The sequence below is a fragment of the Schistocerca americana genome, chromosome 2 (assembly GCF_021461395.2).
Source record: "Schistocerca americana isolate TAMUIC-IGC-003095 chromosome 2, iqSchAmer2.1, whole genome shotgun sequence".
Taxonomy (NCBI): Eukaryota; Metazoa; Arthropoda; class Insecta; order Orthoptera; family Acrididae; genus Schistocerca; species Schistocerca americana.
The window spans coordinates 33,037,454-33,062,653 of record NC_060120.1 but is presented as its reverse complement, the minus strand read 5'-3'; the positions used below and the strand labels follow the sequence as shown (position 1 = coordinate 33,062,653).

The 25,200-nt window shown below is 41.1% G+C and overlaps 1 protein-coding gene across 5 annotated transcripts in view; it reads left to right on the top strand.

The window, feature by feature from the left end:
• LOC124592612 (protein CLEC16A homolog) overlaps positions 1-25,200 on the top strand; it is a 248,311-nt gene that overhangs the window by 158,010 nt on the left and 65,101 nt on the right. For all 5 annotated transcript variants that reach the window (XR_006977591.1, XM_047131854.1, XM_047131853.1 and 2 more), the window contains exon 16: positions 21,157-21,308. Coding sequence is in view for 4 of the 5 variants with exons in the window: in XM_047131854.1 (XP_046987810.1) it covers positions 21,157-21,308 (152 nt within the window). In the remaining variant the exon portion in view is untranslated. The remainder of the gene's footprint in view (positions 1-21,156; positions 21,309-25,200) is intronic.

Sequence of the window (25,200 nt, the reverse complement as noted above, 5' to 3'; positions counted from 1 at the left end):
TTAGGTGTTTCTTTTTCCCATGTGCCATTGGAGAGTGGAACGGTAGAGAAGTAGTATGAAAATGGTTCAATGAACCCTCTGCCAGGCACTTAAGTATGACTTGCAGAGTATCCATGTAGATGTAGATAGATGTAGAATACCCCTAAAAAAAATAAAAAATAAAGCTGGGTTTGCAACTACATTACACCAGCTATTTTGTGCACACCACATTGTTCCCTGTAAAATTCTGTCAACATTTAAGTTTAAATAGAGAGAGCCAAAACAACCAGCTTTTATAGCACTCTGTTAAGTTAGAATAAATGATATTAACCACATGTGAAAGAAACAAATTTTTATTTACTATCGCTCTGTCAAAATTTCAGTGGTTTCATTTCTCGTCAACATAGCTCACAAACAAAACAAATTTTCACCATTATTTATTAATTTTTGGTTCACTGAAAGCATAATAAAATTTATAGCCAGCATGAACTGCTGACACACAGACAGGCACAGACATTTTTGTAGATTTTCATCACTCAGGTTGCCACATAATCGTGACATATTTAGTTTCATAATCAAAAAAGAAGAAAAGAAAAATAAAACCTTTTACACACTTGCATTGATCCGAACAATGCTATCACTTTTGCAGCCTTGTTATGAAGATGTAAAAAATTTTCTCCATGTAAACCTTCTTTAAAACTCCTGGACAGTTTTAATGTAAGGAATACACCTTTTGAACTGGATTTATTTGGTTGATCTCTTCCATTTGCAAATGCACAATTGTGTAACATAAGGAATTTGTCTTTTAAATGTGAATTACGTTGTAGATCGATCTGTTCCATCTGTGAATGGACAGGGACACTTTGAACTGATGCAGTTGATGGTCTTGAACACAGTTCAAAAACAAGTGTGAAAATGGAATGGTCTTACATTATTTAGAAAACAGTCATCGTGTTTCTTCCAACACTGCAATTAATTCTTCAAAATTTGTATTTTATTTAGCACCAGGGTTTTTGTCATAGGTCCCTTCCACAGTATGACTTTCTTTTTAAATGCTTCCATGTTTCCTTTCAAAACAGAAACAAGTTACTTTTCATCTTGCTGAAGGTGTTAACGTGTGCCATCAAGTACACTAAAAATACGAAGTCTGCAATCCATCCCAGATTTTCTGCTGTTGCATCCTGCTTTCTTTTTTCTTCAGAATTTGAACAATAGAGTGTCTTTAATCAAAACATCATTACAAGCATTCCACGTGACTTCCAATGTACTTCACAGTAATAAATACTGTCTCCATGCTCTTTGTTCAATTCCATCAGGAACAGTTGAAATTGTGTGAAAAACCACAGTGTTGGAGAAAATTTACTATTCATACCATCAATTTCATTACATTATCCATGTCTGAAAATTTCGTACAAAGTGCTTCTTGACGTACAAAACACTGAATCCCACACAAATCGCCCAATGATCATTGTAACTTTTTTGCGCAGTACTGATGCAAATGCATTTTGTGCCACTTCCCATTGCTGGTGTTCTATCTCAGAACCCAAATGTTTTTTTCCTTAAACAGGGGTTTTCCTTGAATGAAGGTTTTGCCAGACTACATGGAAGAAGTGGCCGAGAATCATAATTCAAGATAGTTTATGTGATCACCATAAGTGCTATTTAAGTACAAAATTACCGATATCCTGTGCTACCAATTTAAATGCAGTAAATATACATCGTGCAACTAATATGTGGGTAACCTCTGCGGAATGGATAGAGGACTTAAAAAGAACCAAAAAAAAAGTTCATATATGCAAAAGCACAGTTTTTTTTCCTGTTTGCTTAGTTAAACACTTTTCTTGTTGTTACATGTTTGTTTCATTTCTGTCTTTCTGTTTTCAAATTTCCAGCTTGTTTCTAAAGATTTTTTTTTCTTTTCAAATTTTGTCTTCTGGTGGCTATATGAAGTGCTTGAAATGTCTACCATTAGCTCTAACAGAAGCTTCTAAACACCTTATCACATATTGTCTTCATCTACACTTCTGCATTTACATGATTACCTTGCAGTTCACAATTAAGTGCCTGGCAGGAAGTTCATTGGAACCACCTTCAAGCTATTCTTACTTGCCCCCTTATTCCAGGTATCTACTGCATCCACAGAAGTCTTTCTTTAACAGGCTGGGGAAGAATGTCACATTTGCAAAAGGTCCTGAATTCACTTAAGATCTCTAAATCCCCCCCTCCAGTGGATTGAGATCAGGAGATCAGGTAGGCTAAGATGTTGCTACTCCACAACCTATCCATTTATTTGGGAAATCCTGCTTTCAAAGTGTTCTGGCTTGTAGAGCAAAATGAGATGGTGCCCTGTCGTACATGAACCACATGTTCTGATGTAAATGTAGTAGAATGTCTTCCAGCAAAAGTTTAAATGTACCTTTAAAAATTCACTGTATGATGCCATAGTCAGTGTTCTATGGAAAATGAGAGGTCGAGTTAATCTGCCTCTTCTAATGCCAGCTTGTATATTAATACTAAACAGCTGTTGACATCTTGTTTCCAAAACTACAAAAGGATTCTCATCCGGTCTTACATAAGTTTTATGAAAATTCTGCACTCAGTTTCTAGTAAACTTTGCTTCATCAATGAATAGGTTGGTAGACAGCAAGTGATTGTCCTGAGAAAACACCCCCAGTAACCAAGTACAAAACACTTTTCTGGACTGAAAATCTGTTTCAGTAAGAACTTACACTCTCTGAAGATGCTGTTGATAAAGAAGTTGTCTCATAACACTTTCCACACTGTCACATGACTCACATTATCAATTTCTGGTATTTCTTTGATACTGCTGCCATTGTTGCCCTCAGTATGTAGTACTCAACTTCTCTACATCAGATGTTTTAACACAGTTTAGTCTTCCACAGAGAAATGACATGTCGCCCCCCCCCCCCCCCCCCCCCCCCCCAGAAAAAAACAACAAAAAACCCTTCCTCACAAGATGTCCGTGTATTCTTTGAAAGATGTTATTGTTCAATAAATTTGTATTGGATAATCTTTCAGCATACGAACATCTGGGTTCAGGTGCATTGCAGTTTGTTGCAGTTTGCAAATCCATACGTCAGGTGCATGTCTGAAATTGATGATTAGAATACATCTTAGCCAGAAATGTACAATACATACTAGTGTAATAAGAACAAGGCCGAGCAGATGTCACACACATGACTGGAAGTGGGACACAACATGTCACTTTTCAACTGATGTCAGTAACACATGCTTTTTGGTGACACCCTTCACAATTAGCCAATTTGATTCATGATGGAGGAAGGATGTTCAGTACACAATAAAAACTACTCCAATAAGAACTGTAGAGAAAGAGTCCACTATTGATTATGTTTTCAATACTGAAAGGATTTGTTTATTTACTAATACCATGGCAACTAAGGTAAACATAAGAAGGCTTTGACTTAACATTTCCCGAAACAAACATCATCGTCATCTTCATCATAACTACCAACTCCTATGTCAGTGTTCCTTCACAAGCATTTGACTTACGTCAATCCTGTATGTGGAAGTCGGACATCATCATCACAACAAAACAGTTCTCAAGTGTTACATTTTCAGAAATATCAGTGATTCTCCTTTGTTCTTCGTGTGGAACAATGTCGTCTTCAGCAGCAACTGATATATTACAGTCAGCCTTGTATAAAACAGAATAACACAGCATATTGTGTTACACAGATGCAGGCAGCAGCAAACATATGCACACCCTGTGGAATACTAAATCTCATCACTTCCTTCTTCTCAAGGAATCAAATGGACCTCTGCACAACAGCTACTCTATATTGAATGTAAGAAGCCCCGCCCAGAGGTTGCAGATGACTTGTGCAGTTCAGAAGAAGAAAACGGAGATCTATGTTCCTTCGAAATTTACTGGACAGTGGTCAATATTAAGTACAATTTTCCTTCCTGCTGTACCTGTATTGGCATCTAAATGCCTAAAAAGTCTCATAAAGATTTCTGTTGTCATCCAAGCACTGTTGTTATACTCATATTTACAAAGCAGCTTCATCATCATCATTATCATTATCATTGTAACAACCAACTCCTATTACTAATGGAGGCAACTTCGCACTTCCATCATTGTTTACACATGATAGTGTTGTCATTTTTTCTTTGCATTTTTTTCCCCCCATGGCATTTTTCTCTCTTAATGGGACATGGTTTTGCAGGAAGTAAATTATAAAAGATACCAGCTTCATCGTAAATGTTCTTCCTTTTAGAAAGCTTTATGTTTAGGTTGTCATTGACATCACAGGTTATCATCAGAATTTGCTGAACTCTAAATTTTCTGTTTGTAGGCCACAACTCCACAGTAGTAACATCGATAACTTTGACACTTCAAAAAACAAACAACGCTTTTCGCGCTTCACAGCCTTTGTGATTGTGACACCAGATCATATATTAGGCAGGGCCAAAATCAGTTTCCAATACTTTCAACACATATGCCTGTTTTCTACAGGGTAAGTCAAATTATTGTTTATGTTCTAGGTAGGTGTCGATCGATTGAATCGATTACCATTTACTGCATCACACGACATGAAGTACAAGTAATGAAACTCAAAGAAATCATAAACTTACTCAGACATATTAGGAACGGCATAAAAACTTTATTTTCATTTGCAGAAATTTTATGTTTATTATTTAAAATCTGACTTTAAGTGGGGTTCGTTAAAACTAGGGAGGAATAACATTGTTCCTATGGGAACATGACCAGGACTAATGGAAATGTTCATTAAAAGTGGGTTTGTTAATACAAGGTTTTGCTGTAACTGTGACCAACATATTCCAGTGCAAGCCCAGCTGCCTTTTCAAGGGTTTTGAGCAAAATGTGCCCATCATGTTTTTCACCGGCACCAAATCTACCCCCCCCCCCTCTTGGGGAAGATGCCTGGGGGATTCTTGGGAATGTTATGCATTCTGTCGCTTACATACAGACAGTCTCACCTATGTTTTTGGCTCCCTTTTCCTATCTTTGTTTCCCTTCTCCTCTCATTCCTCTGCTTTGATGTTGAGGATCCTCTTTTTTTGTCTTTCTCCCTGCGTGCTCCTGAAGGCTGGCCCACACGTCTGATGCATAACAGGTGACTGAGTAACGCTTAATTCCCGGCCCCAGGTCAACAGGTAGGGTTCGCACATACCCCCTGGTACAGGCCAGGCCCAGGAAGGGGTGATTGCCTGAGCTGCAACCTTCCCAAATTGGCCATTGGTCCCTCTGTCACGTGTTCAGGAGGTGTGATCTGAGGTGTGAACAATCACCTGAGATGGGTGTGCCCCTTTGTGAAGGGAGGCCCCAGTTGGAAGGAGCGCACCATTGGAGACGCTGGCAAACATGGAGGATTTTTTCGCAATGAGTCAATCATCTCCCCATTCAACATCTACCAGATGTAAACATACTGAGTCTATTGATTCAAAGACCTTTCCCGCTGCACCACAGTTCCTTGTGGTCTCACGTACTGAAGACTGTCAGTCCTTCGCCACAGTAAATCCGTTTATTATTATTCAGAAAGGCATTGATGCAATTACTGGCCCTGTGAAATCCTCCTGTCATTCACAGAATGCCACTTTGCTTTCGGAGACGGCTTCTGATTCCCAAACGCAACATATGCTTGCTGCCTCACTTCTCCACGGCTACCCTGTTTCTGTCGAGGCTCGTCGTACTTTGAATTCTTCCTGTGGTGTAATTTACACCAGGCTGCTCGACGGTCTAACTGAGGCCGAAATACGATCTTACTTCTCCATTCAGCGTGTCATTGCTGTCCATCGTGTATTGAAGAAGGTAGTGCCCACTGGCACTCTTTTCCTCACCTTTGATAGAGTGGTGCTGCCATCAAAGATCAAAGCAGGCTATGGAATTATCACAGTCTGGCCATACTTTCCGAACTTCATGCACTGCTACCAGTGTCATCAGTTCAATCACACTTAACATCTCGTCAACACCCAGCCAACCTGTGGTAGGGAAGTGTACGAGGGCGATTGTCTGCATCCTCCTCCCCGCTGTATCAACTGCAATGGCGGCCACACCACCTCCTCACAGGATTGCCCCACGTATCTAGATGAGCGGGCTGTCCAAGAGATTCAGGTAAAGGAAAAGGTGCCTCACCCAGTAGCTGTCAAGTTACTGGCTAGTCAGAAACCCCATGTTCTCCCATCTAACACCTATAGTTCTGTTCTCGTTACCCCTCACTCCATGAGGGACACGGCCACGCAGACATGTGATCTGAAATTTGGCTCTGGGGTTGTGAAGTTGGCCAGTGACAAGATAGCATCGCCGTCCCCCCTTCTGACTGTGCAACAAACCGTAAAACTCTCACCTCAAGGGGCAAAGCCAACAACTACACAACCAGTAGGCAGGAAAGGACAGAAGGAGTACTCCCGTGAAGACTTCCTCTGTCCCTCCAGCCAAACACCACCTGAGTCTTCTTCTAACTGGAAAGGCTCGAAGTAGTCCGCCAAAGGCAGACAGTCTTCTTCTTCGCCAACTCGAAGGTCCTGTTTGACAGTGTTGCCGTCTGGTACCTTAGCCCTGCTGGCCTCTGTCTTGCCGGTGCTTACCACCAACCGTTTTTCAGTGTTGGACTCAATGGACTGACCACACAAGCAAGCTGATGCTTCTGTGGACCCCATGGAGCAGGATCCTCGTGCATCTGTGCCCTGTAGTAGCAACTCCACACCGGCTGTCACTCGGCGGCTGCCAAGTTGACACCCCTACATCTCTTCCTCCTCATGACTGTCTTCCAGTGGAATGCTCGCGGCCTTCAGTCCCACAAAGAGGATTTACAGCTGCTTTTAGCATCGCAGCATCCCCTTGTACTCTGCCTTCAGGAAACGAAATTGCTCCCTCATGACCGCTTTGGGGTTTCGCTTTACTTACCAATTCATTTTGACCTTCCCCCTGAGGTTGGCATTCCATCTCATGGGGGCGTCATGCTGCTCATACGGGATGACCTTCACAGTCAACCCATTTCCTTGACTACCCATCTTCAAGCTGATGCAGTTCGCCTTTTCCTTCCCCACCTGACTTTTTCCGTCTGTACCATATATGTACTTCCGTCATTTGATGTCACCATGGCAGACTTCATTTAGCTTATTGGGCAGCTACCTACCCCATTTTTGCTACTCGATGACTTTAATCAGCATAATCCCGTTTGGGGTTCTCCCATGACCTGTCAGAGAGATGCCCTCTTGGTTGACCTTCTTAATCAAATTAACCTCTTCTGTCGTAACACTGGAGCACCCACATTCCTTTCCGACTCCTTGCGCACCTACTCCCATTTCGACCTATCCTTTTGCACTCCCATCCAGCTCTGTCCTTGTTCACCTCCATGGTGTACACCTAGGCTGCAGATTCATCTGGACCTTTTGTATGACCCTAAGGACTCCATTAACCCCGCTGCTCTCCACTGTCACTTCCTCTTGATTCTTGACGTGTTCCAGGGCTCTGACGTGGTTTACACCGAGAGCTTGATGGTTGATGGTCATGTTGGCTGTGCGTACGTCCACAGAGGCCATTTTAAACAGCATTCCTTGCCCGATGGCTGCAGTGTATTCACTGCAGAGCTGGTGGCCATCTCTCATGCACTTCAGTGTATCCTTTCATGGCCCAGGGTATTGTTTCTTCTGTGTACTGAGTCCTTGAGCAGCCTGCAAGCTATCAACCAGTGCTACCTGTGCCATTCTTTGGTAGTGTCCATCCATGCCCTGGAACGGTCCCGTCGTTCAGTGGTATTTGTGTGGACCCCAGGACACGTCAGCATCCCAGGCAATGAACGTGCCGACAGGCTGGCAAAACAGGCCACTCGTAAACCACTTCTGGAGATGGGTGTCTCTGAACCTGACCTGCATTCTGACTTATGTTGTAGGGTTTTTTGGCTTTGGGAGACAGAATGGCATAACAGTACACACAACAAACTGCATGTCATTAAGGAGATTACGAATATGTGGAAGCCTTGGCTGCAGGCATTTCGCAGGGAATCAGTTGTCCTGAACCGGCTCCGCATTGGCCCTGCTTGGGCGACCATGGTTACCTCCTGCGCCATGAAAACCAGCCTGAGTGTCGGTGCGGCACCTGGTTGACAGTGACCATATTCTGATACACTTCCCACTTTGACTGCCCAGTGACGAAATCTTGGGTTACCGGACTCGTTGCCACTAATTTTATCTGTTAACACTTCATCAGCTGATTCAGTTTTATGTTTTATTCGTGAGGGTGGGTTTTATCATTTGATATAAGTTTTAGCACATGTCCTTTGTCCCTCTGTGTCCTCCACCTGAGTGCTTCTAGGGTGGAGGTTTTAATGTCTTGCAGAGTGGCTGGCTTCTCCTTTTTATTCTCATTGTCAGCCAGCCATGGTAATCTGCTTTGCTGTTTTAATGTCTTCTCCAGTTTCTTGTGTTTCTGTGGTTTTCTTTTCCCCTTTTGTCCATTTACATATTTTTTGCGCATCTTCATTCTTGTGATTTTTCCTTTCATTCCGTTTTGAGTTGTGAGTCTCGTTTGTTTTATTCTCACACTTGTGGCATTGTTTTATTCGGAACAAGGGACTGATGACCTTGTAGTTTGATCCCTTTCCCCCTCTTTTAATCCAACCAACCCACTCCTCCCCCATACAGATCTTGCACAGCCTTCTCCCTCCACTCTTCCTTTATGTCCTCCCAATGCAGGCATTCTCCTTGTCCTTCCCCCTCTCACATCCTGTTTTGTACTCTCCTTTCAACCCTCTCCCTTTTCTCTTTCTTCCTTTTCTCCCTCTTCATCACCACCTTTTTCTCCTTTCTCCCCCCCCCCCCCCTCTCCCCTGCCCATCCCTCCCTCCAGTTTACTCCTCTCTCTCTCACCCTACATCTCTTTTTGTTGTATCCACTGTACTAATTTTGTCTTCTTGTATGGCTGTAAAGCCATCGGTCCAAAGAACTGCCTCATTCCCTCTACCTACACCTTGCGTCCTTCCTTACCCACTCCCCACATCCATCAGCTCAGTCAGCACATTCAATAATCAAGTATCAATAATTAGCCTTGCTGCGGCCATGGAATTGTGCATTTGGGTGTCTATGTGGTTATATGTGTGAATGTGATTACTATTGTTAGAAAAAGGAGCTAGTGCTCGGAGGCTAGTGTGAATGCTGTATTCTGTTGTGTGTTCCTGTGCTCCACACATCAGTCTGCTATTGGCGAGTGGCTGCCTTTCCCTTAGTTTATGCAGAGTTCTAATTGTGTAATTTTCTGAATCTACAGCTGTATTCTGCATACCAGTATGAAGTCCATGTGAGAGGGTACGTCCCATTGTACCCTTAGTAGCATTTCTTCCCATTCCATTAAAGTATGGAGCTTGAGAAGAATAATTGTTTGAATGCCACTATGTGTGCAGTAGTTATTCGAATCTTATCTTCATGATCCCTACGTAAGCAATACATAAAAGGTTGTAATATTTTCATAGACTTATTATTTAAAGCCAGTTCTTGAAACTTTGTTTATAGACTTCCTCAGGATCGTTTACATCTGTCTTCAAGGGTCTTCCACTTCAGTTCCTTCAGTATCTCTGTAACACTCTCTCACAGATCAGACAAACCTGTGACTATTCATGCTGCCCCTCTCTTTATGCGTTCAACATCACCTTTTAGTCCTGTTTGGTATGGTTCCCACACAGTTGAGCAATATTCTAGAACTGGTTATACAAGTGATTGTAAGCAATCTCCTTTGTAGACTGAATGCACCTCCCCAGTATTCTACCAATAAACTGAAGTCTACCACCTGCTTTACCCATGTCTGAGGCTATGTGATCATTCCAGTTCATGTTCCTACAAGGTGTTACACCCTGGTACTTGTACGAGTTGGCCATATCCAACAGTGACTAATTGATGATGTTATAATCATAGGATACTGCATTTTTTTCATTTGGCAAAGTGCACAGTTTTACATTTCTTTACATTTGAAGCAAATTGTCAATCTTAAGACAAGATAGAGTATAATATTCCTTTGTAGCATTTATTGTTAATTTAATATATGCCAAAATGAGTATGGATCATGTTTCATCTTCCTGTATGTAGTAAAAGATAAATTGCTACTTACTGTTAAGCTGAACATTAGGCTGCAGACAGGCACAGTTAAAAATCACTTGCACATTAGCTTACAGCCATAGCCTCCACACACGCCATTCGTTCATACAACCAAGCATATCTCACACACACATAGGACTGCCAAATCCAGCAGCTCGGGCCAGAATACAATTATCACATGGGATGGAAGCAGAAATCTGGAGGGGGGCAAGGAAGGTTGGTTGATTTGGAGATTAAAGAGATTAAACTGCATGGTTGTCAGTCGGAGGGGAAAGGGAAGGGATAGCAGTGTACGGGTGGGGTGGGGTAGGGGGGAGAAGCAATATCTGGTGGAGGGACTAGAATGCCAACAGGTGCAGCATGAGGAGGTTGTGCAGCAGGGAAGTGGGGAAAGTGGAGCAAAAAAGAAAAGGAGCAGGGAAAAATGGATGGGAGCATTGGTAGAGGGAGTCAAACAAAGAGGGTTGGAGATGAGAATGGGGAGGAGGTAATACGATAGAAGGTGTGGAAACTGTTGGGTGGAGGTTGTGGCGACAGTGTGTTACTGTAGGTTGAGGTGGGAATAATTATGGGAGCAGAGAATGTGTTGCAAGGATAACTCCTATCTGCACAGTTCAGTAAAAGCTGGTGGTGTAGGGAAGGGTACAGATCGCTTGGGTAACGAAGCAGCCATTGAAATCAAGTGTGTTATGTACAGCTGCATGTTGTGCCAGTAGGTGGTCTACTTTGCTTATGGCCACGTTTTGGCAGTGGCCATTCATCCTGGTGGACAGCTGGTAAGTGATCATACCAGTATAAAAAGCTGTGCAGTGATTGTGCAGATATGGTAAATGACTAGGCTGCTTTCACAGGTGGCCTGACCACTGATGAGGTGGATACACCTGTGACAGGATTGGAATAGGGTGTGCTGGCTGGGTGGATTGGGCAGGTCTGGATTGTGGTCTTCCACAGGGATATGATCCTCGTGGCAAGGGAGTGGTATTGGGAATGGCATAGGAGGGACTGGAAAAACACATCATGGTTCAACAACAAAGTTAGGAAACTACTGCGAAAGCAAAGAGAGCTTCACTGCAAGTTTAGATACAGCCAATACCTCTCAGACGAACAGAAGTTAAACAATGTCAAAGTTAGCGTAAGGAGGGCTATGCGTGAAGCGTTCAGTGAATTCGAAAGTGAAATTCTATGTACCCACTTGACAGAAAATCCTAGGAAATTCTGGTCTTATGTTCAATCAGTATGTGGATCGAAACAGTATATCCAGACACTCTGGGATGATAATGGCATTGTAATAGAGGATGACACACGTAAAGCTGAAATACTAAACACCTTTTTCCAAAGCTGTTTCACATAGGAATACCGCACTGCAGTTCCTTCTCTAAATCCTCGCACAAACGAAAAAAAGGCTGACATCGAAATAAGTGTCCAAGGAATGGAAAAACAACTGAAATCACTCAACAGAGGAAAGTCCACTGGACCTGACGGGATACCAATTCAATTCTACACAGAGTACATGAAATAACTTGCACCCCTTCTAACAGCCGTGTACCGCAAGTCTCTAGAGGAACGGAAGGTTCCAAATGATTGGAAAAGAGCACAGGTAATTCCAGTTTTCAAGAAGGGTCATCGAGCACATGCGCAAAACTATAAGCCTATATCTCTGACATCGATCTATTGTAGAATTTCAGAACATGTTTTTTGCTCGCGTATCATGTTGTGGGGTGGCGGGTGGATAATTTTTGTTATATATATATATGTAATGTAGAATGTAATGTAGAAAAGATGCATTTCCTGGCCGATTCACCATATGTGGGGCGGCGGATGGAGTTATTGTTATATATTGTGTTCCTATTATTTATTTAATGTTGTTTGCCGTTCTCAACACTGGCTCTCTAACTACAATATTGGCAACCAGAAAGTGATTAGTAAAATGTGAAGCCTGTAATTAGAATTCCTAGTGCCCACTTCATCTGAGAAACACACTTATAGCTGCAGCTTATAGCTCTGAGGAATTAGGAGATTGTCTGGGATTCATAATCAAAAACGATTCGCTCTAAAATGTTCACTATATTCTGAAAGTCACAGACCAAAAAAGAATCCACACAATCCAATTACCAGAGCAGTTCAGAGTCTAATGCGCTGATGCAACTATAACTGTTCAAATTAAAGGTTTAAGTGAATGCTCGCCATAATTTGATGATAATGTTCATCAAACGCCACGCTAAATAATGGTAGAATGTCTGTCCCGCGGCGGCACGTGAAAATACGACATACGCAAATTGAAGATAGATCATTAAAGTCATCCCAGAATTAACACTTCACTTGAAAACGATTTCATGGTTACGCGTATCCCGAGTAACTTATTACGGCATCCGAAGCTGTTTATAGCAATGATACCGATGCGACGCGACTCCCGGGACAGATGGTGCGCTAATCAGCGTCTTGAGAGAACTGGGGCCTTTTTTTCCTCGCGCAGTGTTCTTATATATAAAACCTCGGTGCGGACGGCTAAGGGAACGCCTGATCAAATCGGCTCTCCCTACTAGCCGCTGGGCTAGTAATGCACCGCTTTAAGTTATCGAATAAATCATTGCTTCCTTTGCTGATGGCCGATGAAGCTCTCAATTTAAACGTGCATTCAGCACGCAGGTAAGTAATCATAATAAAAGTTTGACGTGGCTAAGTCAAATATTTTGGGCGAGAGAATTAATTTAATTACGTTACACGCAGTAGACGAGCTCTGAACTTGCCCTTTGGAGATACGCTATCACTATAGTTTTATAGTTATTCAGTTGAAAATTCTCATATCTTTATGATTATAGCGGATCTCCCTTCTACTTAAATTTAAACATCCTAGCTTTATTTATTCTCCTACTTAATCTATCTTGCTTCCTTAATTTTTAAGACAAAAACCAGAAAATCATGAATTTCAACTAAAATTTTAATTTGTGAGATCCAGAATACTGTTTCCACTAAATTATTATGAAAAAGGAATCTAAATATAAATTTTTAAGTTTCTAGCTCTTTTCTGTTGCGCCAATGATTTTTACAGAAAATCATCCAAATTTCGAAAATGGTTAAAGTTATTGAACTGATTTTCAACACATATTGATTTAGTATTACTCCTGACATGCTAAAACGTTTCAGGTTATTTACTTGATTTTTAAAGTATTGCGCAACATTTATGACGTCAGAGCTAGTTACAGCGGAATGGCTGGCACACAATTGAAAGACTGATGTGAATTTTATACGGCGTGAGTAGGCTACTTCCCTACATCGTCATTTCTGGAAACCCAGAATGTACTCTGTAGGAATCAACATGGATTCCGGAAACAGCGATCGTGTGAGACCCAACTCGCTTTATGTGTTCGTGAGACCCAGAAAATGTTAGATACAAGCTCCCAGGTAGATGCCATTTTCCTTGATTCCGGAAGGCATTCAATACAGTTCCGCACTGTCACCAGATAAACAAAGTAAGAGCCTACGGAATATCGGACCAGCTGTGTGGCTGCATTGAAGAGTTTTTAGCAAACCGAACACAGCATGTTGTTCTCAATGGAGAGACATCTACAGACGTTAAAGTAACCTCTGGCATGCCACAGGGGAGTGTTATGGGACCATTGCTTTTCACAATATATATAAATGACCTTGTAGATAGTGTCAGAAGTTCCATGCGGCTTTTCGCGGATGATGCTGTAGTATACAGAGAAGTAGCAGCATTAGAAAATTGCAGTGAAATGCAGGAAGATCTGCAGCAGATAGGCACTTGGTGCAGGGAGTGGCAACTGACCCTTAACATAGACAAATGTAATGTATTGCAAATACATAGAAAGAAGGATCCTTTATTGTATGATTATATGATAGCGGAACAAACACTGGTAGCAGTTACTTCTGTAAAATATCTGGGAGTATGCGTGCGGAACGATTTGAAGTGGAATGCTCATATAAAATTAATTGTTGGTAAGGCAGGTCCGGGTTGAGATTCATTGGGAGAGCCTTTAGAAAATGTAGTCCATCAACAAAGGAGGTGGCTTACAAAACCCTCGTTCGACCTATACTTGAGTATTGCTCATCAGTGTGGGATCCTTACCAGGTCAGATTGACAGAGGAGATAGAGAATATCCAAAGGAGAGCGGTGTGTTTCATCACAGGGTTATTTGGTAAGCGTGATAGTGTTACGGAGATGTTTAGCAAACTCAAGTGGCAGACTCTGCAAGAGAGGCGCTATGCATGGCGGTGTAGCTTGCTGTCCAGGTTTCGAGAGGGTGCATTTCTGGATGAGGTATTCAATATATTGCTTCCCCCTACTTATACCTCCCGAGGAGATCACGAATGTAAAATTAGAGAGATTCGAGTGCGCACGGAGGCTTTCTGGCAGTCGTTATTCCCGCGAACCATAAGCGACTGGAACAGGAAAGGGAGGTAATGACAGTGGCACATAGGGCGGCCTCCGCCATGCAGCGTTGGATGGCTTGCCGAGTATAAATGTAGATGTAGATGAATGGACAAGAATGTTGTTGATGTTGGGTGGGCAATAGAACACCGCTTTAGGAGGAGCCGGAAGGATCTTGGGCAGCAGTAGCCGACCGAGACAGATGCAGCAACGGGGAAGTAACTGCTTTTGTGTCATTTACAAGTTCCTAACCAGGAGCGAAATTTATTGTATCATCTGTGTGCTTTAATAGTTTAGTTTCTTGAGTTTCTGGGTGTAAATTTAATATCTAATAGCCACAGTTGTAGCATTTTCTTTGTGTGGGAAAGTAAACAGATTTTGTGACATATTACAAGTTCCTAATCAGGGGCAAGTTATTTAGTTTCACCTGGGTGCTTCAGCAGTTAGGTTTTCGAATATCTGTGTATTACTAGACACAGTTTGCGCATTTCCATCAGGGTCTAGAGTAGAGTTGCACAGCACGTGCCGATAATCCATTTATCTGCGTAGTTTAGTTTGCCACAGTCTTTAGTATGGACAGGGACTGCAATTGTTTTGTGCGGATGCAAGCTGAGTTGGTGACACTTTGCTCTCAGCTTCAGGCTGTGATGGCTTCAGTTACACAGCTTGAGGCTGCAGTGGATGGGCACCGTTGTTGTGGACTGGCCGTGGGGACCCAACAGATGTCCAGCACGTCAAGAGTCCTCCAATCGGTCCTCACCGGTGGCCAACCCAGTTACTGCTCACACTGAAGCTGACCCCTCACCTGTGGTTGAGTGGGAGGTCGCCCCGGGGTGAAGCAGGCGGCGAAAGACTTCCCAGGCGGCCACATGTAAGGCCTCCTCGGTTTGTCTGACAAACAGGTTCCAGGTGCTGTCTGTGGCTGACACTGTCTCTGAGCTAGATGCTGCCACCTGTCCTGTTTCAGAGTAAACCACTCAGCCTGCAAGATCCAAACAATCACAGAGGTTGGTATTACTGGTAGCCGGGAGCTCCAACGTTAGGTGCATTATTGGCCCCTTAGGGACTTGGCTGACAACAAGGGTAAGAAAACCAATGTGCATTCCGTGAGCATACTGGGTGGAGTCATTCCAGATGTGGAAAGGGTCCTCCCAGACGCCATGAAGAGCACAGGGTGCAGCCAACTGCAGGTGGTTGCTCATGTCGGTACCAATGATGTGTGTCACTTTCGATCAGAAGAGATTCTCTCTGGTTTCAAGCGGCTAACAGAAGTGGTAAAGGCTGCCAGTCTTGCTTGCAAGATGAAAGCAGAGCTGACCATTTGCAGCATAGTCAACAGGACCAATTGCAGACCTCTGGTACTGAGCGAAGTGGAGGGTCTGAATTAGAGGCTCAGACGGTTCTGCGACCAAGTAGGCTGCAGATTCCTCGACTTGCGCCAAACGGTGATTGTGTTTCAGGTTCCGCTGATTAGATCAGGTGTCCACTATATGCAGGAGGCGACTACACAGGTAGCAGGGTCTGTGTGTCGTGGACTAGGTGGTTTTTTAGGTTAGAGGGTCTCAGAAAAACACAAGAAGGGTTTCAGTAACAAAGGGTGCAGGCGGAACACGGGAAGAATGTAGATACAGGAACCATTGGTATAACAGTTGTAAATCGTCGTAGCTGTGTTGGGAAAGTACCAGAGATCCAACCACTAATAGAAAACTCTGATGCTCAAATCATTGTAGGCACTGAAAGCTGGCTAAAGCCGGCTGTAAGCTCAGCTGAAATTTTTGCGAAGAACCTAATGGTGCTCCGAAAGGATAGGCTAAACACGGTTGGCGGTGGTGTGTTTGTTGCTGTCAGAAGTAGTTTATCTTGGTGCGAAATTGAAGTAGGTACTTCCTGTGAGCTAGTATGGGCAGAGGTCACTGTTGGCAAACATAATAAAATAATAATTGGGTCCTTTTACTGACCTCCCAATTCAGATGATACAGTTGCTGAAAGGTTCAAAGAAAACTTGAGTTTGATTCCAAACACATACCTGACTCGTACGATAATAGTTGGTGGTGAGTTTAATTTACCCTCGATATGTTGGCGAAAATACATGTTTAATTCCGGAGGTACACACAAAATATCATCCGATATTGTGCTAAACGCATTCTCTGAAAATTATTTCAAGCAGTTAGTTCATGAGCCCACGCGAATAGTAAACGGTTGTGAAAATGCACTTGATCTCTTAACAACAAATAATCCTGGGTTAATAACGAGTGTCAAAACCGATTCAGGGATTAGTGAACACAGAGTGGTCATAGCGAGATTGAATATTGTAGTCCCCAAATCCTCGAAAAATATACCTATTCAAAAAAGCAGATAAAAATTCACTTGACGCCTTCTTAAGAGACAATCTCCACTCATTCCAAATTAATAATATAAGTGTAGACCAGATGTGCCTTAAATTCAAAGAAATAGTATTGGCAGTAATTGAGAGATTTATACCAAATAAATTAACAAACGATGGAGCTGATCCTCCTCGGTACACAAAACGGGTTAGAACACTGTTGCAGAAACAACGAAACAAACATGCCAAATTTAAACAGACACAAAATCGACAAGATGGTGATCTTTTACAGAAGCTCGAAATTTGGCACGGACTTTGTCTCGAAACCTGGCAGAAAATCCAAAGAGATTCTGGTCGTATGTTAGTGGCAAGAAACAATCAATGCCTTCTGTGTGCAATAGCAATGGAGATACTATCGAAGACAGTGCTGCTGAAGCAGAGTTACTAAACACAGCCTTCCGAAATGCCTTCACAAAAGAAGATGAAGTAAATATTGCAAAATTCGAATTGAAAACAGCTGCCAACATGAGTAACGTATAAGTAAATATCCTCAGAGTAGTGAAGCAACTTAAATCACTTAATAAAAGCAAGTCTTCTGGTCCAGACTGTATACCAATTAGGTTCCTTTTGGAGTATGCTGACGCATTAACTCCATACTTAACAATCAAATACAACAGTTTGCTCAACGAAAGATCCATACCCAAAGACTGGAAGGTTGCGCAGATCACACCAATATTCAAAAAAGGTAGTATGAGTAATCCACTAAGTTACAGGCCCATATTGTTAATGTCAATATGCAGCACGATTTTAGAACATATATTGTGTTCGAACGTTATGAATTACCTCGAAGAAAGCGGTCTATTGACACACAGTCAACGTGGGTTTAGAAAACATCATTCCTGTGAAACACAACTAGCTCTTTATTCATATGAAGTGTTGAGTGTTATTGACAAGAGGTTTCAGAGCGATTCCGTATTTCTGGATTTCCGGAAGGCTTTTGACACTGTACCACACAAGTGGTTCATAGTGAAATAGCGTGCTTATGGAATATCGTCTCAGTTATGTGACTGTATTTGTGATTTCCTGTCAGAGAGGTCACAGCTTGCAGTAGTTGATGGAAAGTCATCTAATAAAACAGAAGTGATTTCTGGCATGCCCCAAGGTAGTGTTATAGGCCCTTTGCTGTTCCTTATCTATATAAACGATTTTGGAGACAATCTGAGCAGCAGTCTTTGGTTGTTTGCAGATGACACTGTCGTTTATCAACTAATAAAGTCATCAGAAGATCAAAACAAACTGCAAAACAATTTAGAAAAGATATCTGAATGGTGCGAAAAGTGGCAGTTGACCCTAAATAACGAAAAGTGTGAGATCATCCACATGAGTGCTAAAAGGAATTGATAAACTTTGGTTACATGATAAATCAGTCTAATCTGAAAGCTGTAAATTCAACTAAATACCTAGGAATTACAATTACGAACAACTTAAATTGGAAGGAACACACACAAAACGTTGTGGGGAAGGCTAACCATGGACTGCGTTTTATTGGCAGGACACTTAGAAAATGTAACAGACCTACTAAGGAGACTGCCTACACTACGCTTGTCCGTCCTCTTTTAGAATACTGCTGCGCGGTGTGGGATCCTTACCAGATAGGACTGACGGAGTACATCAAAAAAGTTCAAAGAAAGGCAGCACATTTTGTATTATCATGAAATATAGGAGAGAGTGTCTCAGAAATGATACAGGATTTGGGCTGGAAATCATTAAAAGAATGGTGTTTTCGTTGGGACGGGATCTTCTCACGAAATTCCAATCAGCAACTTTCTCCTCCGAATGCGAAAATATTTTGTTGACACTGACCTACATAGGGCGGAATGATCACCATGATAAAATAAGGGTAATGAGAGCTCATACAGAAAGATATAGGTGTTTGTTCTTTCCACATGCTATACAAAATTAGAATAATAGAGAATTGTAAAGGTGGTTCGATGAACCCTCTGCCAGGCACTTGAATGTGATTTGCAGAGAATCCATGTAGATGTAGAATGTCCCTCATTTCACAATGTAATGTCAGGTGATCAAATCCCAGGTAAATGATGTGGTTCAGTTGTTTCAGTCTGGGCTGGTATTTGGTGATGAGGGAGGCACCACTTTGTGGTTGACTCTTGGGGATGGTGGGAGGACTGGGAGTGTGAGGCGAATTGCGAAGGAGATCTGTTTGTGAAGGCCTTGGTGAGACATTCAGCATACTGGTTGAGGTCCTCAGGTGGGTGGGCTATATGGGAGGGATTTTTGGTATGAAAGGTATGATAGCTCCCGAACTGCAGGTGCTGTTGAGGTTGGTGGGTTTAATGTGAATAGAGATACAAGTGGAGCCATAAAGGAGGAGGTGGTGGTGGTCAATGTCTAGGAAGGTGGCATGCTGGGTTGAAGAGGACCAGGTGAAGCGGGTGGGAGAGAAGGTTTTGAGGTTGTGAAGAAATTAAGATAGGTGTCTTGTTCCTAAGTCCAGATTGTGAAGATATCATCACAACATGCCTTCCCCAATCCCAACCCCTTGCCACAAGGAGCATATCGCTGTGGAAGACCCAGGTGCAAGACCTGCCCAATCCACCCACCCAGCACTTCCTGTTCCATTCCTGTCATAGGTTTATCCTATGCCATTGCGGGTCAGGCCACCTGTGAAAGCAACCATGTCATACACAAACTCTGGTGCAATCATTGCACAGCTTTTTATATTGGTATGACCACAAACCAGTCCACCTGAATGAATGGCCTTCACTAAACTGTGGCCAAGAGCAAATTAGATCACACTGTGTCACTACGTACATCTGTAAATAATGTGTTTGATTTCAGTGACTGCTTCATTACACAAGCCATCTGGATCCTCTCCTCCAACACCAGCTTTTCTGAACTGTGAAGATGGGAGTTATCCTTACAACACATTCTCCACTCCCATAATTGTCCTTGCCTCAGTCTATGGTAATGTACTGTCTCCACACCCTCCATCTGACAGTTTCCACCCTGTCTGGCCTATTATTTCTCCCCATTCTCGTCTCCCATCTCGTTGTTTGCCTCCCTCTATCAATGCACTGGCCTGTCTTTCCCTGCTACTCTTCTTTTTTGCTCCTTTTTCCCCACCTTCCTGCCCCACAACCTCTTGACGCTGCACCTGTTGGTGTTCTAGTCTCTGCACACTCTGCCAGGCAGTGCTCCTCTCTCTCTTCCCTGCCCCCTCCAGATTGCTGATTCCATCCAATGTGATAGTTGCATTCTGACCCGAGCTACCGGAGTTGGCAGTCCTGTGCGCATGCACGCGCGCGCGCGCGCGCCTGTGTGTGTGTGTGTGTGTGTGTGTGTGTGTGTGTGTGTGTGAGAGAGAGAGAGAGAGAGGGAGGGAGAGGTGTGCTTGCTTGTGTGAATGAATTGTGTTCGTTCTGTTTTTCTAACAAAGGCTCTGGCCAAAAGCTTATGAATAAGTGTCTTTTAATTGTGCCTGTCCTCAATGTAACGTGTCATGTTTATGGTTAACAGTAATCTTATGTTTTCCTACATTATTGACATTCCTACCTGGAGTTTCCATTGTTTGAGTTCACCTTTCTACATGTTTTCTTTCATCGCTCCCATGGTAAAATTTTTAATGTATTGCAGCTGTTTACAATTCATTATAAATAATGATGGTGCTATCATTCAGTCAGCTGCAGTAACTGGGCTTGCTCCTATCACTGTTTCTTTGTCTGTGCATACTCTCATCTTTTCCACACCGATTTCATTATTATCATGTTTATTACATTTATAATTTTTTTATCGTGTTAGAAGGTCTCAATCCTGCAGTTTGACGTAGCCTCCACTGTTTCACTTTTATGCCATCACATTTAATATCTTGATCACTCTTTGTTTCTGATAAAGAAATCATTCCTAACATACTTGAAGATTTAACTAAAATAAATTTTTTCTGAGTGGTTTAGTGTTTTCCACCTCTCTACAAGCACAGAATCATTGTGTGCACTTGTTTATGTTTCTTATAGTCTTTGTGCATGCGTGCAAAATGAACTTGTGTAATAATTCTTTAAAATTGATTTCATAGTGTTAGATTTATAGTCTTACAGGGAAAATGATTTTTGGTGGCATCGGCAGGGAAGGTGTACTATACGCTTGTTTTTATGTTATTGGAAAGGTTTTTTTTTTAGCTTTTTAAAAGAGACTCTGTCTACCATTATTTGTCCTTATATACGAAGTGGAAAAATCAACAATAACAATACTTTTTGAGTAAAGGTGGCTTTATTTTACTACTCAGTGTGGTCATCACAGTGTTCATGTCTTGCCTCCACAGTTTAATTAATGAGAATAAAATTGTTTCATGTTTCAGGACATAGAAGTTACAGGAGACAAAGATGACTCCCGTTGTTTGCATATTACTGTTCACCGTCCACTTTCGAGTAGCTCTTCCAACCGTGTGCCACTGTTGTCAGCAAAGTTCATATTTGATGATCATATTAGATGCATGGCAGCTAAACAACGGTGAGTTGCATAATCTTAAATAGATGTCAAGAAATGTAAAAGAAAATGTCCTAGAAGATTATATGTATTTTGTCAGTAACAATTAAACCTTGAGATGACACACCAATTTTCATAAAAAGAGTGGGCTCATGGCATACTTTGTACACGTGTAAAGAATAGCTGCTTTTATGTTACCAAGGTAAACACTTTGAGCAGACTCACAGTTTAATCTTAGTTTAATTAAACAACAATAAAATAAACGTAAGTTATAGGAGGTAAATTGCTGTTTAATTACACAATAATAAAAAACTTTCATTATGCCACTCTGTTGCTGCGTACAAGTGTTACCCCGTAATGACCCATTCGAAGCATTAAACAGCACAGTTGCTTCACATCTCAGCTAAATGCTTATTTAATTACTAATACTACCTCTTTGTGGTACTGTGCTGCTAGCTTTGAATCTGGGGCATTTTCTTGCGCAGATCGTAAATTTTTCACTGTTTATTTTATATTGCTATTGCTCATTTGGATGTTCTGGCCCAAGATGCTGGATTTGGCTGTCGTGTGTGCATGAGGGGTGTGTGTGTGTGTGTGTGTGTGTGTGTGTGTGTGTGTGTGTGTGTGTTTTACTGATGAAGACAGTGGCTGAAAGCTATATGTGAGTGACTTTAAACTGTGCCTGTGTGCAGCTTAACGTGTCTTCTTTAAGGTAAGTAGCAGTCTGTCTTTTCCTACATTATTCTTCTTATCTCTGATGAAGAATTAATGAAGGAGTAGGTGTGGGTTCATAATTGTAAAACAACAGTGGTACGGTACAAGACAAAGTTATTTGCAGTTGGTACACTTCATACACAGGTTCACCCTCTCAAGGGTTAAGAATATTGTTAATTCCTGACATAGACAGGATAGAGACAAGCAATCTGAAAGTTTTACATAAAGTTAAAAACACTTTTAATAAAATATTTTAATAGTCAATTTTCCAGGTGAGTAACATTAAATTATGTCTAGTATCAGCAAAATTATACAGCCATCTTCAGATCTGGAATAACAACAGAAAACTGCACAAATTTAGAGTACCAGAGGGATTACACGAACCATAACAATACAGGCAAAAGATCAATTACATACCAATTAAAAAAAAGTGTAGTGTCTGCTCATAAAATGAGGCTAAAACGCGATGTCTGCATCACAGTGGCACTCATAATGAGACGGCCAGAAAATTAATAAAACTATACCATTGAGATAAAATATTACATATTCAAGACTTAAGAAATCAACAGATGTCACTATAAAATAAAATGCAAAAACACAGTAAACCAAGCTAAGATATATGAAGTACAATCCCATCTTAACTGTCAGCATTGAATATATAATAACGTTACACAAGTAATTTGTCAACCAAGCCACATTATGTACAGGAATGCTAGTGGGTCTAGTAGTATGTGGCCCATTCAGAGTTGTAAGCAGAGTAATTGGCTATGCGTGCTTGAGCAGGCTCACAAGCAGAAGGCAATGTGCTGATAGGTGGTGCACAAGTACACATAGTTATAATAAATAAATACTTAATAAAATACAACAAGTGAGCAGAACATAAAAAATTAATTTGTTGCTATGTCATATAGTGGTCACATATCAGATAAAATGAATCAGTTTTTGGAAGTCAAATGGTAGGTTTGGGCTCAAAATGCAAAACACTTTGAGTACGTGTTTTTGACACAAAATTGGACCAAAGAAGGATAAGTTCAGTAGATCTGGGGTGTATAAGATGAAGTACCGTGATCATTTTTATGTTGACCAGACAATTCATTCTTTTGAAACTCACTAATAAGAGCATACATACTCTCAGAATAGGATGGCTTTTTGAGCGCATTCGGCTACTGGGCAGTACACTGTTATGGATACCAAACGTAACGTGGAGATGCTGCATAGAGCACCTAAAGGTATAAAAGTGGGCTTGGTGAAGGAACTGGAGAGTCACAGTCCCAATGAGATACACCCCTGATCTTATACTTAACACTAAATATGGTTTCAGTGAGGGATAGAGCTTCAGTATTTTTCATTGTATTTTACAAAAATATTGTTCATCTTGCTGCTGTGCTTTGGAATGTGCTGTTATTTTGCTGACTGTACATATGATCTGTGCCAGCCGCACATTTGTAGCTGTTGTCACATCTCTTCTGCTTCGCACAGCTCATGAGCTCAGACACCGGACTGTGATTCATTTATCTGTGAAGTACTTTGTGGTGTATCCTATGTTGTCTCCTTTTTATTTATTTATAGTATATCCCTTTCCTTTCTAAATGATTTTCATGTATTTGTATCACATACCGATAGTCAAAAAATTTTTTACGTATTCATCTTAGATGCGTATATTTTTATATATTTCTTCTAGCTTTTGTATTGTGTCATGATATTACGTAGATATTACTCAATTCTTTTTTCAGTTTCTGTTTACTTTTTGTAGTTTATTATGTGTATTGCATTTTCTTATGTACATGTACATGTACTACCTATCAGCATGTTGCCTCCCCCTTGTGTTTCTGCATGAACACATGTAGCTGATTAGTATGCTTACAACTATGAACAGGCCACATAGTACTAGACTCATTAGCATTCCTGTACATAATGTGGTTTGGTTGACAAGTTACTCTTGTAACGATATTATGTGTAAAATATTGTGTATTAATGTGGGCTGTGAGGATGGGTTTGTACTCTGCATGTTTTAGCTTGCTTTATTAAAGTTTTGTGTTTTAGTTTGTACTGACACCTCTGTTTATATCTTAGGTCTTGAGTACCCAATATTTTATTCGGTGTTACATGCCGTATTTTCATGAGCATCCATTGTGATACACACACATCTTAGTCTCATTTTACAAACAGATACTGCACATACATAATCAATATGTAATTGAGCCTTGGGTTGTATTATTATGATTTGAGTAATTGCTTCTGGTGCTGTACCTTAGTGCAATTTTCTGTCGTTGGTTGTCATCTGAAGATGGTTGTATAATCAGCTGAAACTAGTCATCATTTAATATTATTCATTTGTGATTGTGACTATTAAGATTTTATTACTTTTTTTAACTGTATGTTATTGCTCCATATAATTTATCATTTGTGTTCATCGTCACACTTCCAAATTATGTATGATGTGTTATTATCGAGAACTCAAATTATATGAAGTTTTTTCTATTTACAGATGTTATTAATAAGGCTTATACCTGAAACAAAAGTAGTCTGAAAATCATTTTTCATGTTAATGACTCCTGCTTTAGTCGCATGGCTGAATACTGTAGAATAAAGCAGGAAATGGCTGCTGTGTTGAACAATGTGGTCTTTTGTTTTCCATTATCAGTGAGAAGAAGAGCTCTGTTCAAATAAGATGATTTACTGTTATGTTGGAGCTACAGTTATTTGTGATATGAACTTAAAGTTGGATTATAATATTATCCGGATCATTTGCACAGTGCTATCGAGTGAGGTGGTGCCTGGAGTGGAGTTTGCACTCTTGATTGGCCAGTTTGATTTATGTTTGTCATGTTTTCCCTAAATTGCTTAAAGTGAATCCCATTATAAAGAGGTGTTTCATGAATGTCATCGTAATGAAGTGTTATTGTGATTCTTGCTATTAGAAAATTAGTGTTTCCACTGTCAGAAGATTATTGTTTTATTTCAGTTGTATTATATAGGTTGTTTTGTGGCACTCTAATGTAGCATTGTAAATTTATTTGATACTTCTAGAGTTAAACTTACATCATGCACTTGCTTACATGTTCTGTTTGATACACACAAATATTTTTGCGAATAATGATTGTTAACAACTTCATTGCAGTTGGTTTGATGACATTTGCATCGAAATGCTGCGTTTCAGCTGACAATAATCCTAAAGCAGTACTTGGTATTGTAAATTTCC